The sequence below is a fragment of the Pantherophis guttatus genome, chromosome 6, assembly GCF_059756535.1.
Source record: "Pantherophis guttatus breed Tessera chromosome 6, ASM5975653v1, whole genome shotgun sequence".
Lineage (NCBI taxonomy): Eukaryota > Metazoa > Chordata > Lepidosauria > Squamata > Colubridae > Pantherophis > Pantherophis guttatus.
In genome coordinates this window covers 95688007-95707070 of record NC_142068.1, presented here as the reverse complement: position 1 = coordinate 95707070, position 19064 = coordinate 95688007, and the positions used below count along the sequence as shown (strand labels likewise).

At 39.5% G+C, this 19064-nt stretch overlaps 1 protein-coding gene and 1 long non-coding RNA gene across 6 annotated transcripts in view; one reads left to right on the top strand and one right to left on the bottom strand.

Moving 5' to 3' along the window:
• Positions 1-315: 315 nt before the first annotated feature.
• Positions 316-19064, bottom strand: part of GRID1 (glutamate ionotropic receptor delta type subunit 1) — a 785853-nt gene continuing 767104 nt past the window's right edge. Inside the window, exons 14-18 of one of the 5 annotated variants that reach the window (XM_087872272.1) lie at positions 16576-16742; positions 14684-14924; positions 14184-14273; positions 10980-11015; positions 316-1019 (exon numbers count right to left, since the gene is read on the bottom strand). In XM_087872272.1, coding sequence (XP_087728398.1) covers positions 591-1019; positions 10980-11015; positions 14184-14273; positions 14684-14924; positions 16576-16742 — 963 coding nt within the window. In that variant the 3' untranslated portion in view covers positions 316-590. Of the gene's footprint in view, positions 1020-10979; positions 11016-14183; positions 14279-14683; positions 14925-16575; positions 16743-19064 lie in introns of all 5 variants that reach the window. The other 4 variants (XM_087872277.1, XM_087872276.1, XM_087872273.1 and 1 more) reach the window with 4 other exon arrangements.
• LOC148113195 (uncharacterized) lies at positions 13605-15079 on the top strand. Its single transcript, XR_015728477.1, has 2 exons — positions 13605-13689; positions 14659-15079. It is a non-coding gene; the product is annotated as an uncharacterized LOC148113195 (long non-coding RNA).

Sequence of the window (19064 nt, the reverse complement as noted above, 5' to 3'; positions counted from 1 at the left end):
AATCACAGCAAGGAAACTTGGCCACCCCACATTTATTACCAGCCTGGTGTTAACATTTCAGGGGTACCCACCCCGTTAAACTTTCAGAAGAGCTGCGAGCATGAGAGAATAGCAAATACAAGAGAAAAATAAGTAGAAAGGTTCTCCCCTGACTCCATTCCCAAGAAGCGTTAGTTGTCCCTGCTTCCAAAACAAGAAATCAAAATAAACATTAGGAGGGGGGGAAAAGTACCATTTGTTAAAATCCAAAGACATTTTTCCTGCCTTTGGTCCCAATAAAGGTTGTCTTTGTCACTTGAGAAGATTCACAAGTTCTTCTGCCTTTTTTTTTTATTCATAGAGAACAAAATTTACAAAGTCTTTCGTACATTTTTTCTTTCTTTTTTTCTTTCTTTTTTTTTTTTTGCATTTTTGTTTGTTTGTTTTTTACTGACTTTGAAAATTGGGAATATTCAAAATACACTTTTTTTTTAACCCCACTTCATTCTTTCATTATTTACAGATATGTACAAGAAAAATGTAAGAGTCTTTTTTTTTTTTTTAAATTTCCCCCAGTTGTATTAAAAATCTCTGCTGGTCAATGACTCCCTTTATATGGATGTTCCGTGGGATGGTTCCAGGCCCTCTGGAATAATCCCGCCTGGCACAGACTGGAATGACATGGGAATGGGGGTCTTCACGGGGCTTTGGCGAAATAGTCCTCCATTCGGCGATCTGTGTTTACACTGTATTGAGGGTATTGTGGCAGTGCTGCTCAGTGGCAGCTGCAGGTTGCTCCCAGAGGCACCGGAGAGTGTCCTGCTTCCCCCGTGTCCTGTCTGTTCAGGTAAAAAAGATGTGACAGAAAGTTGTGTGTTCTGATATTCACGGACAGGCTCCAGGGCCTGGCTGGATGACATGCCACCGATCTCCAAGGCTGAGATTTCGATGGAGGCGGGGGACAGTTGCTTGTGAGCTAAGTCTTCATCAATTAAACTGTTCATACGCCGATGGACTTGCTCTAGGTTGACTTCTTTATCCTGCAAGAAAGGGGGAATGAGTAGATTAATCCCTTCCAAAAGCGGTTGATGGATTCCTCACAGATGTAGAGGAGATTAAATGGGTATCTGATTCCCATTTAATTTACTCTTCTATCTGAAGTTCTACGTACTTTTGGGTTCTGGGTCTGAAGCAATATCTCTCAACCTCAGCAACTTTAAGATAGGGGGTTTCCAACTCCCACAATTCCCTAGCTGGTTGTGGTCCACACCCATTGTAAAGTATTGAGATTGATGAATACTGCTCCAGACAACCGGACAGTTTGGGTTGCCTTTTGTTTTTGTTACCTACTAGAAGTACAAAGATACAGTCATGCATTGAATGAATTAGTTTTGGTAAATCACAGATTGAAACTTGACTTCTCGATGGAGGGGTAAGTGTGTGTGTGAGAAGATCGTTTAATCAGCTTGAGTCATCTTTTGTTCTAGAGTCCCAATTCACCATTGTTCATTGATGCAGGGCAGGGGTGGGTTCTAAATTTTTTTACTACTGGTTCTGTGGGCATGGCTTATTTTGTGGGCATGGTTTGATGGTCATGTGACAAACAATTCTTTAGGATTTAGCAGAGATATTGGTCTACCAGGCTTTTAACTGCTTGAAGAACAGTACCAGTCTACCCATTTGTTTTTGGAGCATTCCGGTCTACCTATTTGTTTTTGGAGTGCACTGGTCTACCACCACACTGCCTTTTACTGCTGATCAGCTGTAGGGCGGCCCTTTGAAGCGCCGTGGCAAGAGTTTAAACAGTTTTTTACTGCTCTGCCACCACCAAGAGCATCGGAAACAGCTTTCAGGCAGTTTGGCCTCAATTGCCAATCTACCACCACCGAGCGGTTTACAAGGAGCGGATCGGTTCTAGCCGATCAGTTGGGAGGCTTCTTGGCTTCTCAATTTAAAGCTAAGGTGTCTTGTTTTTTTTCTCTTCTTTGTCAAGTGAGCCCTGATTTTTTTCCTTCTAGCCAATCAGCTGGGAGTCAGGAGACAGCAAATAGATTGGGGGTGGGGCCAGGCAGAGGTGGTATTTACCGGTTCTCCGAACTACTCAAAATTTCCACTACCGGTTCACAAGAACCAGGGAGAACCGGTAGCAACCCACCACTGATTCAGGGGCTAAAATTTAATTTAATTTAATTTAATTAGTTCAATTTATATGCCACCCCTCTCTGAAGACTCAGGGCGGCTAAATCCAGAATCTAGGCCCATTCAATTTTGTTTTCTTCCTCCAGTCTCCAGGTATAACATTCAAGTAAAGCCTAAGTCCTCAAAAAATTGGATCTTCCATTGTGTACATGAATTATTATGAGCCCTGCATATAAGGCGGCTAGGAGAGAGGGGCTGGATAATGACAATGAGACCATCATAATTTTAATGGAAGATCAGCAAAAAGCAATAATTTAGAGATAGGGTGACCTATTACAAACAACTTTTGTCTGCCTATCTGTGTTGGAGAGTTATAGAAAGGAACTGATTTATATTTAATACAATGGGTGAGAAAGACCTCTATAAAGTTTTTATATAATAGATCCATAAAGGTAGATATATATCTCATATATCTTATATGATATATAAGATATGTATTACCCATATTCACTTTGAATTAAAAATACGCAGTATAAAACTCAGCAGTCAAGACTCTGCCTGTATTTATCATCTCGCTATAATAACTAATTTATGCCCTGAGTTATAATTCTCCTTCTCAGCACATACTCAAACTATCTTTCCTTATTTTTCACCTCATTGTGTCTCTGCATTTTGCTCAATTTATCTGTATTGATTCATCAACTGTTTGAGGATAATGATAAGAAATCTATCTCACCCAACCAAGTAACATTGAAACCCTGGAAAGAAAGTGTACAATTCTTGTTTGGTTATTAATTGTACAACAATGTGATCTCTCCTCTTCCCTCAAATTTGCTATTTCTTTATCCTTTCCCAAAACATGAAGCAGTTCTAAGCAACTATGTGAAAGCTTTTTTCGCCCCTTTTTAAACTTAATAATTATGGAGGCCTTTTGGACAGATTCTTCTTGACAACTGTAGATTGTAAGCCAATTATATCTATCTGCAACAAACCTATTAAGAGTTGAAAGACAGAGACACAGATGTCAACATCTCCGCTAAGATTTTTTTTTTAAAAAAAATAGCTATTTGATTAGAAGTGTGAAGCTTCAAGATTATCAAGGCAATATGGGAAGAAGGTCTTCTGTGGCTGATCTCTGCACCATTACATCTGACAAATTACTGCTTTCTGTGTCATCCACCAGAAGCCCTATTGGGAAAAGGTATTTAACGTACTAGTATGGGAAATGGAGGACAGCTTGCGATGTCATCATTTGGAATGATAAATCTTTCTTTCATTTTCTCTAACGTGGCACTGAATATCAGTGTACAAATCATGGCATTAGCACCAAGGCCATAATTTTCATTGGCAATTATATATACCAGTTAACCCTATACAATGCACCAGTGGTGAAATCCTCCACAAGTCGCTATCAGTTTGCTGCCCATGCATGCGTGATGTGCGCCAGATACACGCTGCGTGCATGCACATGCGCAGTGCATGCTAGATGCACGCTGTGCATGCATGCACAGTGCACCCCAAATGCATGCTGCATGTGCGTGTATGCACAGTGCACCCCAAATGCGTGCTTTACGCTGAAAAAAGAGCCGTTTGAAGGTAAGTAGAACAGCGAGGAGGGAACAGCTATGCCGCACGATTTAGATTCGCTAGAAAGCTGGATTTCCTGCTTTCTAGTGAATATAAATTGCACGGCACAGCTGATCATCAGAAATACCGCTTCGGACGAACTGGTAGCTTTTTTTTTTACTACTGGTTCACCGAATCGGTAGATTTTATCACTACTGGTTTGCCTGAACTGGTGCGAACCGGTAGGATTTCACCACTGCAATGCACCCTTTGTGAGGCTTTTAGGAGCATGTCTGAATATTTGGCTTTTAAAGGGAGGAAAAAAAGATCTGCCCTCTAAACTTTTGTTTTTAGTGCCAAAATGGCTCTCCCCCCAAAAAAAATAAGATAATTTAATCACATCAGGACTATTATATTATAAATTGGTTCTTGCCAGATGCAAAATTCAGAAGAGCAACAATGCACCATCACTGTATGAGGATAGGATGCCTATAAATAAAAATGCCATTTTTCCCATTCAGAATATAAATACAGTACTTTTATTTTACCTATTCTCTCTTTCTCCCTGCTTCATTCTTAGCAACTACTAACTCTGCTTTCTATCCAAGCTTATTAGAAGTTTAGCATTATCACCATTTCAACAAAATCTCTCCAAGAATGTAAGACAGATGGAATACATGAAGAAGCAGTTGCAGAATTTCAAGATCCAAAATACAGTAATATCCTGTCAACTCCAAAGCTACCCTGCTTTACCGAACAGGTAAAAGAATGTTATAATTCAGCTAAGGAAAAATAAATTTCCACTTTGCAAAGCAATGAAATTATAAGTTGGGATATCCATATCTCTATCTCTATCTTTCTGTAGGAAAATAAAATGGTACTTTTTAATTTGAAGAAATAGATAATGTTAATCAGAAAAATCCAGTGATGGCTTGGATTCAGTAGAAATTGCTTCTAATCAAATCTAGGGTAGTTACCTTTCCTGAATCCCTTTCAAGGCATACAACTATCCTTGCAATACAATTTCTTAGTCTCCAAAAGTTGCTTTTAAAAATTGAAAGATTCCCTCTACAACTTTTGAACAAAATGAGATGAGAAGAGAATGATAGAGAAGTAAATACTATGAATTTGCATGAATAGAAACATTTTTGCTTTAAAAAAAACTGTCATGGGAAAAATTCAAATATAGGCAATGAAGGGAAAGTTAACAAAAAATGATAGAGGAGATGTAATTATAAAGCCAAAAAAATTGAAATTAAGATGTATGTAAATAGAAAATCAGGGCTGCTCGAATACCATTTTAGATTGAATTGAAAATGGAAACAACAAGGTAGTGGAAAAGGAGAGAGAAGTAGAGAGAGGGAAGGAGGGGAGTAGGGGGGTAAGGAGAGAGAAGAACAGAAGAGAGGGAAAAGGAGAGGAAGAAAAGGAAGGGGAAAAAAGAGTAAGAGAGTGGGTTAGAAAGGAGGAAGAAGAGAGGAGTGGGGAAAGGGGAGAGGAAGTAGAAAAGGGAAGGAGAGGAAGAATGAGGAAAGTAGAAAGAGATAGAAGAAGGAAGAGAAGGGAAGAGGAAGAGGAAAGGTTGTGGTAAAATAAAGGACAGGAAATGGTAAAAGAGCAGTCCCGAACAATTAACAAATGAAAGTAAAAAGGTAAGATGAATGAATAATGATGGATAAGAGACTGTACATTTAAATATGTTGATGAAAAAAACTTTTTAATAATAATAAAAAAAAACAGTTTTATGTGTTTGCCATGATGAGTTTTCATCAAGTAGCATTTACCCCAAGGAGAAAACTTAACAGATCTGGGCACAGAACATAATACGCCTTAAAGAGTTGTGTGATTTAAACACAATCACACAGACACTGATTCAAAGGAAAATGTTATGAAATCCATGGTCCAACTATTCAGCGGATGGTTCTAGATGGAAGTATTCTTAAAGATTGAGTTCCCCCAAGCATGATTGGTTGAATTAAACTATTTGGGGGTTTATAAATCCTCCCATTCCCCACCATCCAGTCAGAGCAGAAGAAGCTTCTTGAATGAGAAGCAAAACGTCTTCAAAGAAAGTCCAGTTGCCTCTTGAAAATAAAGCACCTGTGGGATATTTGGGGATTCGCATAACACCCTGAACTGTAAATGTTCACATGGGTTGGATTCATGCAACACATTAGACAGAGATGTAGTGGGACGCTATCAATATGTGGTATGAAGTTAGCCAAATGCATCCAGGCCACTGAGTGGTCCCTGGATGAGAATGGCTGTGAAGCCTGCTTGCATCAACTATTCATGATTCTTTCTGCATCCAGAGGACTTGTGATGATGCACATTACTGCACAAAGTGCTGTGTTAAATCACGGTTCTGAAACTTGATTTAACTGACATTAATGAGTTCAGTTCCTGGAAAGATTTAAAATAAGAAGCTCAGAATAATTTAGCATTATAAAATATTCTGTTATGCTACTGAAAAAAGGAAAACCCCTCTAAGTACTGATACTGATCCTCGCAATGAGGGCCTAACTAACCTAAAGTCATTGTAAATGCATTGTAAGCCACCCTGAGTCTTCGGAGGAAGGTGGCATATAAATTGAACTAATAATAAATAAATAAATAAATAAGTCAACTGAGTTGAGCACAGGCTGACATTACACGCTTAATTTTTCAGGAACTGGGATCATTAATCAGCATCGTGAGAAAAGCTAACTTCCCATGCCTGGCGAGGTATTAAAATGGACAGAAATCAATGGTCTCTTAATGTTTAATGAAGCATTGAGGGCTATCAGAGATCAGACTTGGACTTACAGAACTTGCTACAATTTAATCATATCTGATGTGCTGCCTAGAACTCATGAGAGATGTAGAAAAATCTCAGTTCGGTTCCCCATAATCTGACATAGGGGCCATACCGTAGCTGCAGATGTTTTGATTTGTTATTTGGAAGCTAGTCCAATGGCAACATTTCAGGGGGGTAGGTGGAGCCTTTCTGTGTGATTTTCACAAAGAATTAAGCTGTTGCTTTGTGAAAGTGATAGTTTGGGAACTGATATAAATATACAACAGCCATGTGTATTTCTCTATAAATAATCTAATTATAGAAATATTTAGCAATATGTTTATTGGTGGAATTGTTGTTGTTGTTGTTGTTGTTGTTGTTGTTATTATTATTATTATTATTATTATTATTATTATTATTATTATTATTATTATTATTTGATTTATATGCCGCCCTTCTCCGGAGACTCAGGGCGGCTTACAATGTGCTCAGCAATAGCCTTCATCCTTTTGTATATTTATACAAAGTCAGCTTATTGCCCCCACAACTGGGTCCTCAATTTACCTACCTTAAAAAGGATGGAAGGCTGAGTCAACCTTGAGCCTTGGCGAGATTCGAACCTGCAGTAATTGCAGGCAGCTGGTCTTAATAACCAGCTTAATAACAGGGTGCCTTAGACCACTGTACTACCAAGGCTCTATTATGATGTTATTTATGGGTTCTGTGGCTTATTTAGGGTGATATTATATATATATTATGATAGATAGATAGATAGATAGATAGATAGATAGATAGATAGATAGATAGATAGATAAAAACTATTCTAAAAATACGAGTTCCAGGTATACTTGTAAAGAAAGAAACAGACATTCTGCGAACTCCGGAACTAAAATAATTAAAATTTTATTCTACTAAGCTTTCGTCAGCCATCTGCTGACATCGTCAGAGTATTAAACTACCATTACAGAGATCTCTACCTTTATTTATTTAGATAAATGATAGATAGATAGATAGATAGATAGATAGATAGATAGATAGATAGATAGATAGATAGTGTGTGTGTGTGATTGTTTAGTATGTATGTCTTTTATATTTTAATTCTGTATCCAGTTTTTTTGTTAAACTAAAACAAGAGAGTGCTTTGTTTTATAATTGCATCTATATTGACGAGAGTTGCAAGTAACTTCTTTAATGTTGTTTTAAGGGCTTCTTTTGTGCCACTTTTAAACTTGTAATTTTATATCTATCTCTTTGAAAAGAAGGGAGGGAGGGAGGGAGAGAGAAAGAGAGAGAGAGAGAGAGAGAGAAAGAAAGAAAGAAAGAAAGAAAGAAAGAAAGAAAGAAAGAAAGAAAGAAAGAAAGAAAGAAAGAAAGAAAGAAAGAAGAAGTATTGCTTAACGCACTGTAAGCCGCCCTGAGTCTCCGGAGAAGGGCGGCATATAAATCAAATAAAAAAAAAAAAAAAAAAAAAAAAGTAAGGGGAAGGGAGGGAGGAAGGGAGGGAGGGAAGGAAGAAAGGAAGGAACTGGAAAATCTGGGACTTTCCACTGTATTTTAAATTGTGAACAATTTCCCAAACAATGGTGTGCAATTGCTATACAGGGTGGCTAGCAACTTTCATCTACAAAGATAAGACACAATTGTGCACTCTAAGGAACGTGGAAGCTTTTTCAAACCTCTGCCAAGGTTATGTGACATGCAAGGTCTTAACTGCTCCCACTTGCTTTTAAAATGTAAATGTCTCACATGTCCTTTGTGGACTTCTAAAGAACATGGCCCTCTGAAGGTCAGCCCACATCTAAAATGGATGGCCTAGAAGTGACTCATTTAGCAATTCTGCATCCACTGCCTTTGTCACTACCAATTTGTTTTTACATTTGCAATGCTGTAATTCCAGTTCTTGTCAACATCTGACAGAGGAAAAAAAGGGCTTTGCTATAATAATCAACCCACTGATGGGATGAAACAGAAATAATGTGTATATTTATTTGCCATTTTTAGAGTCCCCACTACCCACTATTAAGCCAGCTAGATAGGGTGGTTAAGCAATTGGTTTTTAATGTACATTAATTTACATCCTCATTAGTCAAGGTTTCAATACTGAGTAAGGTATAATCATAATGCATATAGGAATGGGAAAAATAAAACTCAATTATGCTCATTAATTTAGATCTGGCAACCGACTTAGTCAAACACCACTTGATGCTACATAAAATACACGTTGCTGACTGCATTTCAAATACAGTTTGTAGGGTTTGGTTCAGTTTTTATTTTATATGTTGCAAAAAAAAAAAAATTGACTTCAAAGTCTACCTTAATCTCTCTTTTCCATATAGCTACTTGGAGAAGATCAAGAAGTTATATGAAGTCCCTGCTGATCAAAATTATATGAAATATTTTGCTTTGAAATTTGCAGTCCCTTTATTGACTTGGATATGTATTTCTTTGATATTCCTCTTTTTTGGGATATGCAACTGTTTAAAATAATAAAACACTGTGATGTTTTTGAAGTCCGAGATTGCTAAGCAAGCTGAGAGAAAGCAACAGGCGGAAAAGGATTTACCCTCTACAATTTAATTACGCCATTATAAAGGATCAACCAGTGTCTCTTTATTACTGCAGCTACTACGTCTAGCATCTTGCAAGCCCTTACTGCAAATTTAATGCACTGATATGTGTATGGGAATGTGCAATTTATGGACAGCCCCTCAAAGACAGAAACATATATTAGAAATATTGTTGTATTGTTGTATATGATGTTCTCCTTCATAAAAAATGGGAAAAGGTATGCAGCTGGGTGGCACTTTGTTCCCTGCACCAATATTTTTAGTACATTGTATTTCATGGAAGTGGCATTCTTTTATTCTTTCCCTTTTACTACTTTTACTAGCATCTGATCTCTGGTTTGCTCTTTTGCTGCAGACAGTCTGCTGGGTGTCACCATGTGTAGCAAGAAACATTCAGAAAGCATTTTGCTTCAGTAGTGGGATTCAAATTCCGGCGCTACCGGTTCGCTATTGGGAGCGTGCAGGTGCACATGCGAGCTTTGCAAGCGTGCAACACTTCTGCGCATAAGCAGAAGGTTCTGCACATGCGCAGAGCATTTTTGATGATGTCTGGATGGGTGGGCGGAACCTCCTGCTACCACCGCTACCAGTTCGCCCGAACTGGGGCGAACCGGTAGCAACCCATCCCTGTTTTGCTTCATGGAAAAGAGCTTTGTGGCCTTTTTTTTCCCCCTGGGGTGATCCTATCACTAAACCCATCACCTTTTAGAAAAGCTGGTCATTATTAAACTGTGGGCAAGGAAGAACTCTAAAGTTACCATATGATTACATCTTTGAACCGCACTCTTCATGACAGAATGAAATAGTTAAGAAGGCAGCTCAATTGGTCCTTTCTGTTGGTTGATACCAAGGAAGCTTGATGTGCACTCAACATATAGCTAGTTTAAATATCTGTGTGAAACGAGTCCTATACTGAGATGTTCCCAATCGAGAAAAGAAATGTATCTTTTTCAGTGAATCAACATTCATATCAAATTTTTAAAAAGGAAAAGGAAGAGCTTTCTGTTAACTTCAATTTCTAAGTTTCTGAACAAGAGCAGATTAAAGCATCGCTCGGCTGTAATGATCGTTATCATGTGTCTTCCTTGGCTTTGTTTATCAGAAATAATATTTTTTTTCCTGATAACTGCCTTGAATGTAGCAGCATGTTATATATATTTAAACAGACATAAAGATATGAAAACATGATGTGCATCACACACACACATGTATATTAGAGTAAGAATTAGTATTTGCTCAAGGATGCCGAAATCTTGCATGATTTATGCATTTTCTTTATATACTGAACAGTATTCATTCAGGGCTCTGTGGAGGATAGTGAAACATAGCTTCTGGGTGCCTAAATCATGTTTGGATTGGGATACTAGTTCTTCAGTTAAAAAGGTGGGGGAGGGCCTTCAGGTTTCATATATTTAAGGCAAGATTCGTGAGTGATGGCAGGCTCTGTATGCAGAAAAATGAAGGTTTAATTTCTGAAAGGAATGTTCAGGAGCTCATGGGAATGAGATGCCGGAGATACCACAAACTGAATTGAAGAGCTTTTCCTACCCTTGAACCCTCCAGAGGTACCACAACTGCTTGTATGCTGGCTGAGAAGTCTAAGGCTTCCCTGGCTGAAATATCTGGAGGACACCAAGTTGAGGAAAGCTGTAGTAGATCATGGAATGATGAATCAATGGTCTGGTTGAAAACAATGAGAGGAGAAGCACAAAAGGAAGATAAATGATGATGTTATCCTTGGGAATGCCAGATCATAATGATCTGTTTTGATTGGCATGCCCAGATCTCCAAGAAAGATCTGCTTGAAAATGGCAGAGGTGAATGCTGAGGACATCTCTTTTCCACAATGGTAGGTGAGCATTCACTGCAGGCATGGAAATGGCAGACAGGGGTGGATCCTGGAATGATTGCAAGCATCGGATTAGATCACATGTGATCACAGAAATGCTCACCATGGTCCTGAGACCCAGCCTCACCTCACGGGCAATCTCCATGGGGGGTGGGGAGAAAGAAGGGGGAAGGAAGAAAGGGTCAGATAGTGTGGCTTTCTCGTTTTTTTCCCCCTCTTGCACTTCAGCCAGTATCTATCTCTACCTGTATAGATTTTGGTAAAACGTTAAGTTTTGGAATCCTCTTTATGTATTATTGTAATGTACCCAAATGTTACAATGAAGGGGAAAATCCCACAATACAACCATCCGACTTTTCTTTCACAACAAACAGGCAACAGAACTGGAAAAGAAATGGTCATAAAAATGTAGAGGGAAAGTAGGTAAATTAAAAAAAAAATTAAGAGATGACAAAAAATAATTATTGACTCCTTCTCCCACTATCTTTGTAACTATAGCCAGCCCCACTGAGTTTAGCTTGATACCTGCAGAATAATATGTCCAAGAACACGCTATACAATGTGAAGTTGCAACTTTTGCTGTTTTAATTTTAGCTTTATTTCACTAATCTATTGACAACCGAACCTAAAGGTCTCAGCTTTGCTAGTTCTACTTGCATTCATGGACCAATGGAACCATGTATTCCACATGCACATCTGTGCATGCATGTACACACACACACACACACACACATTTTTTTTTCCACAATAAAACATTGTGGAACTAGATGCTAAAAGCTCATATGACTTGTCTGCAAACATGGCCCTGACTACTCCGTTGTTTTAATGGACGGGGGTGGTGGAAGGCTGCACAGATGTTGATGACAAATATAGCATTATAAACTGATACATCAGATTAAGATGCCTTTGACAGTTGAGCTGTTACATGGCAGGCAAGCCATTTGCTGCAGTGCTCCTGGCACCGTGACAAATAAACATGAGCCTTGATGGGTCCTGCGTATTCCTCAACTGGGAAGTAGCAGCTGTTCTAACTCTCTGGAAGGAAACATCAGTTCTTAATAAAAGATGGTTTAGAGGCCTTCACATCTAGGAGCCAACCAGAGAGATGATGCACACAGTTGTTGCATTTGAGTGTGTGTGTGTGTGTGTGTGTGTGTGTGTGTGTGTGTGTGTGTGTGTGTATAAGATGCTTTCATGACAGGTTGATCATTACTGCTTGAAATGTTTGCAAGGGAATCTTTGGATGGTAGAAACTTTCATTTGCGGTCCATCAGATGTTTGCAAGCTATTCATTCGGTGTATTAAAAAAAAGGAACCCCCTTTTTAAGAAACATATCAGAAAGGAGAAAGGGAGATGGTTCAACCTGTCAATATGTTGGAATTAATTATTGTGGTATTAATGGAGGGAATGAACAATCATACCTCGGCCCACATCGTGGACAAGAGAATCGTACAGTGTCAAAAGCACATTCTCTGTACCTGTGTCCGTCCCCCACCCTAATAGTATTTTGCTCCACAAAGAAAACTGCACTGCAAGAAGAACTCGTAGAACTATCCTTGATCTCCACACCCTCCTTTGCTGTTGCCTCCCTCCCTTCACTTGATCATCTATGAATCGTAGAGTACGCATATTGTAATTCCTTCACCTCTGTGTGGGGTAGGAACAACCTGAAATGCTTGTGTGAGTCATTTTCCTTCCTTGGTGGTTACCTTTCAATAATTGAAACAGAATTGTTGTGGGCAGTAAATCCTCTTTTTTTTCCATTCCAGAGCAAAGAGACTGTTACAGTAGTGGCCAAAATTGTGGAAACTTTTTGGGAAAAGTGTATTTTTGAGGTTTGATGGCTAATAACACCACTTTTTTTTCTTTTCTTTTTTTTTTTTTTTTGAGTTTCAAGATAATCCTATTCCACTGCTGGAATGGCCTGGGAATAGCCCAGACCTTAACCCAATGGAAAATCTATGAAGCTGACTAAAGAAACTGGTTAGTCAGAAGAGACTCAGCAATAAAACCCAGTTAATAGAAGCAATCCTTCAATCTTGGTTTCACATTGTAACAGCTACAGAACTCAAAGACGTGGTTCTCCATGGGAAGACTTTGTAAGGCCGCAATTCATGCTAAAGGTTACCCAGCTAAGTATTAACTGACATGGGGATAATTTTTGTATATCTCGTTTTTTCTATGGTGATAATTTTTGTATATCTCATTTTTTCTATGTGTTTCACTTTTCTTCTTTAGACTGCTATTCTAATAGCAAATCCTTCATAAAAGTTATTGCTTTACATTTTTGATTAAATTATCTTTCCATTGATATATAATTTTATGATACTACTCCCCCCCAAAAAAAGAGGTGTTATTAGCTAGTTTTAGAAAATACACTTTTCTCAAAAGGTTTCCACACTTTTGGCCACTACTGTATGCAGTGGGTCAAAGTAAAGTTTTGCACAAACCTCACTGCTTATCTAAGTCTCCACAATCTCCAACACATGGGAGTGTCTTCACTGGGGAGTCATTAGCTATACATGGCCGTACATTGAGCTGTATATGCTTGTAGACGTAGCATGCTTGGCAAGTACAAAAGAGTCAGCATGTGGCTATTTCCTTCCCCTGAAACCTGGAAGCAACTCTTCGGAATCCATGACACCACTGGGCAGCATTATGACATTTGCTACATTAACAGATTGGATGCAGGTCCTAGCTAACGCGGAATATCTTAGGCCAGTGATGGCTAACCTTTTTGGCACCGAGTGCTGAAATTGGAGTGCACATGTGCGTGCCGGAGCGCTGGAACCCGGAAGAGAGCAGCTGACTGGTATGTATGCTCTCGACAGCCACCTGCTCTCCGGGTTCTGTCATGTGCATGCACCGGACACCTGGTCCAGTGTGCATGCGCACCGGCCAGCTGCTCTCTTCTGGGTTCTGGTGCACACATGCGCACTGGCCAGCACGCCAAAACCTTGAAAAGCAGCTGGCGATGGCGCGCATGCCATAGGTTCACCATCATGGTCTTAGGCTAATTGTCCTGGGGCCGGAAAAGGGAGCACTTTTCTGAACATTTTTCCCCGGTGCTTTGTCATAAACACATGCATGCAAGAGGAAAAGGGTTTCTGCATGTCCTGGTTTGGGTACAGAACCCTAACCTGGACTATTGACCACTTGGTTTAAGAAAAATGAGGGTTTCATGTGGAATTCTTTTTTTTTTGGGAAAAAAAACCCCAGATAAAGTTGTTTCTGTACTTCTAAAGCTCTTGGACTTTCATGCTCAAGGAAGGGGCCAAAGGCAGGGCAGCTGAGCTACTCTCTTACCCCTAAAGATGGTCTCTCCATGGCAAGGCTGAGGCACAATGGTGAGGCAATGCGGGAATGTTTGTGGTGCTGTTGCCTCCCAGGTTGTATCTGCTCTATAAATAAATACAGGACTTTAGTTGTCAGAGCTGACATTTTGGCACCTTCCATAAAGACATAAACATATGGGATTTCAAAGGGGGAAAAAAAGAAGAAAACAGGCATTATTTAATAATTTTTTAAAAACCAACAAGACCACCCTGTATTTCAGAGGTCTTCGAACTTGGCAGCTTTAAGACTTGTGGACTTCAACTCCTAGAATTCTGGGAGTTGAAGTCCACAAGTCTTAAAGCTGCCATGTTTGAAGACCTCTGCTGTATTTCAATGTCTTCATCTCCACCAGAATCCACTGAGGGCACCTAACACTTTCATGCCTCCATTTAGACCTTTTTCTCTTTCTCCCCCTTGGTCCATGTTTTATACTCCCTCCCCATAGTTGTGATAGAATAAAAGTTATGGACCTCCTTCGGTGTTTCTTGATGACAACGGTTGCTGCTCCACCACAACTCGAGGGCAGCCACCAGGCAGGCCAGGAGTAGGCCAATGGCTAAAATGCAGAAGACCCCTGCAAAGCTGTGCAACTTCAAGGCTTTCCCATCCGTCTGGGCATTGGTGTGGCTATTCAGGTCACAGCGCCCCATCCGTGGCCACCATTTCTCCTTGAAGACATCCAAGTACCCGGCTTCTTGTAGTTCTAGAATCCTATAAAAGTTAGATCAGAAGAAACCAGAAGCTGAGAATGCCTACACAAAGCAAGGTGGAACAGAAAAAGTAGGAATTGAAAGTTGGCATGAATTGTAAACTGGTTTTTCTTTGCATGGTTAATGTAAGATAAAATTAGTACTAACACCATCAAAGTTGGAGAGTTGGATGGAGGCATCTTAATATTGGGTTGGATTAAAAAAAAATATGTTACCATAACTGATGCTGGTAGAAGCGCTATTGACAAGCAGGTGGCTCTGGAGAACCATGTGGTCAAGAGACAATCCTTTTGACTTTCACTCTTGAAACCTATTCATGACCTCTGCCCATTTCAGAAGCAAATCCCACAGATGGGTATGCAAATTCTACTGGTTCTTAGAACTTCTGGCAGTACACAATGACACAGCTATAATCATAAATATCAACAAAGCAAGGAATGTCCCTCCTCTAAGCAGGAGTTCCTGTTTATATGCAATTATTTTTAATTTTAATTTGCTAGAGCAATGATTAGAAATCCTGGTTTTCTCTGAGCACATGATGCAGGTTGACACCCCATTCTTTGGTTGCGTATGAAGGAACCCAGTTTCCTTACGAGGAACAGGAGAACAGCTCTGGGGTGCTGTCTTTGTTGTCAGGGTGATGCAGGATCACCCATAAGTATAGCAAGATTACCAACAGCTCTGCAAGATGTGGGGACATATTCTGAGATTTTCATAGAATTGTGTGTCATGTTATTTATGGATATAATGACTCATTTTACTTTTGTGAGTCATGGTGTTTGCATAGGCAGAGTGGTGCTGAAGCAAACATTGCATTTAACAATTCACTATACCACTGACCAAGAGCAGACCATATATAACCACTAATGGTGCATGGCTATTATTCTTAGACATGTACCGCTGAGCTCCCGGTTGTAGTATTACAGGAGCAACAAAGGATACAACTTAGCTACAGAGATGTGCTGCTTATAAATGACTGTAAATATTTTGGCTTTGCATATCTGTCACTGTAAAATACAACCCAAAACTTGGTATTTGCAGAAAACTATTTAGGTAGAGCAGATAAGGTTTTTGTGCATCCTGTAAAATACTTTGATTTGTCACTGTGTCATTAACTGTGACTATTTGGCTGGACTAGAACTCCTATCCAGAACAAGGGCTGAATCCAATCCAACCCCTCCCAATCAGAAAAAAAGAGAGGGGGAAAAAAGTATTTGTAAAGCCAAAACATTTAACAATAATGTGCAAATCAATTGGGCTTACTACAATATCCTGTTGAGGGAGTCAACCCAACTTTGTTATCGTGCAATTACTACAATAACAACATATTCAATCCTTGGTTTTGCCCTTAATTTAGATTTCCTGCATGCAGGTAATCCAGTCCTTGCTAATTATTAAAAGTTTTGCTCATCAGCAGCCACTGTGTCTAACTGGTTGCATTGTGCACTTACCTACCTTAGCCTTCCATCTACCCCTCAATGGGGAGAGGTTGTAGTTGAATAAACACTGTCTCTCCCGCCTCCCTTAAGTCATCCAAATTGCTAAATTGGAGGCACCCTGAAGAAAGTATGAGAGCCCAGGTTCACCTGCAAAGAATTCAGGACTAAAAACGAAGATAAGGAACCGTGTCGACGCACTTGCTCTTCGGTTACCTTTGCGAGAAGAGATCTCTGTACGGGCTGCCATGTTGAAGAGCTAGCCCATAGCCTTTGCTACTGATGCTATTCCCAATCACGGTCACAGAGCACTCGTCGTCTGTCAAGGCTGCATATTCTATCACAGCCACATCCCACAAGAACGCGTAGTTGCCTTTCTTGGCCTGCAAAAAAAAAAAAGATATAGAAAATAACTTTGAAAAATAAATCACCTATGCCCTTTTAGAACTGATCCACACAAGTTCTGGAGTTTTTCTCAAGTTCTCGGGCATAGCTGGTCAGACTCCAAGTGCTCAAAAATCTTTGTTTTTTTCCCCTCCTGTCCTGAGAAATCTTCCTCCAAATCAGGTTACATATAAGGTTTTGGATGTATTTTCTCAGCTCTGGGAAGAATTTTAAACCTCATACTTCCCACTTCCCCTCTCTTCTGAAGCTGATTGCCCCAGTCTGATTAGCAAAGGAAGATATGCCTCTTTTAGATGGCTCTTTTTAATTTAAGGACCGAATACGGTAGTGGCCAAAATTGTGGAAACCTTTTGGGGAAAGTGTATTTTTAAATTTGTATGCCACCCATCTCACTGTCATGTGATTCTGGGCATTGTATGGCAAACAAACCCAGAAAAATACACATCAGTAAGTCGACCATGGAAAATTTGACTTATTCTGTATCATCGAATCATGCTCAACTCCTAGCAACTAGACAGGGTAGATAGATTTTCTCCATGGCGATCAATCTCAAACTTAGTCTTTCAGCTCATCCAATGGTGCATTCTGTTATTAAGACTGCTGTTATAAAGCACCCTGTTATTAAGACCAGCTGCCTGCAATTACTGCGAGTTCAATTCTCACCAGGCTCAAGGTTGACTCAGCCTTCCATCCTTTCTAAGGTGGGTAAAATGAGGACCTGGTTTGTGGGGGCAATAAGCTGACTTTGTATAAATATACAAAAGGATGAAGGCTATTGCTTAGCGCATTGTAAGCTGCCCTGAGTCTCCGGAGAAGGGCAGCATACAAATCAAATTTAAATAAATAAATAAATAAATAAATAAATAAATAAATAAATAAATAAATAAATAAATAAATAAAATTCATCACTGAGTCAGGAAAACTCAACCATTCTCAAATTCTGGAATTCCCTATTTTTTTAAATGTGTATTTAAACAGATACAGATTCCAGAAGCGGGAAACTCTTCCATAGATGCAAAAAACTCAAATGGAACCAAGTTCCTAGATCTACCCTTTTAGAGGATCAATGAAAAAGTTCAGCTTTCCCAAGATAAAGAAAATACTATACAGTTGTGCCCAAAATTGTGGAAACCTTTTGGGAAAAGTGTATTTTTGAGGGTTGATGGCTAATAACATCACTTTTTTTTTTTTGGAGTTTCAAGATAATCGTATTCCACTCCTGGAATGGCCTGGGAATAGCCCAGACCTTAACCCGACTGAAAATCTATGGAGCTGACTAAAGAAACTGGTTAGTCAGAAGCGACCCAGCAATAAAACCCAGTTAATAGAAGCCATCTTTCAATCTTGGTTTCACATTATAGCAGCTGCAGAACTAAAAGACTTGGTTCACTCCATGGGAAGACTTTGTAAGGCCATAATTCATGCTAAAGTTTACCCAACTAAGTATTAACTGACATGGTGATCATTTTTGTATATCTCATTTTTTCTAAGTGTTTCACTTTTCTTCTTTATACTGTAACTGCGATTCTAATAGCAAATCCTTCATAAAAGTGATTGCATTACATTCTTGATTAAATTATCTTTCCATTGATATATAATTTTATGGTACTACTCCCCCCCCCAAAAAAAAGTGGTGTTATTAGGCAGTTTTAGAAAATACACTTTTCCCAAAAGGTTTCCACAATTTTGGCCACTACTGTATGTCTAGTCTTGCCAATCCTAATCTTGTGATGTAGTGCAGCCCAATGCAACATTAGCAGCTGATGACTGGAAGAATAGAGCAAAGATTCTCCCTGGCTAAGCAAATGGGAGATTTATTCAGATTACATAAACTATCCCTAAACATCTGCCAGCATCCCAAATAGACCAGATGGAAAACCCAACAAAATGAGCTACGGTAATTCTACTTTATTGCAAGGCTACATTAACAGAATCTTGAAAGTCTGAAAGTACAAATCTCCCACCATCTCTTTTTACCAGTGCCTGGTAGGGTAGGCTGAATCCTTTTTAATATTCATTCTCTGTTCCTTTATGCAGCTGTGGATTCACCCTCTCTTATTTGACTATGCCCTAGGCCAGGGGTCACCAACTTCTTTCGGACCTCAGAGACCACTAAATTCATAATTTTAAATCCCACGGACCATTAATACGATCTGCCTAATGACTGGCTGGATGGGCGTGGCTAGGTGGTCATGTGACTGGGTGGGCATGGTCAACTCAATGTCACTCATGTTGAGGGGTGCCTCGCCATCCTCTACTTACCCCTCACCTCCCAGCCACTCATTGCCTGCCTGCCCAGG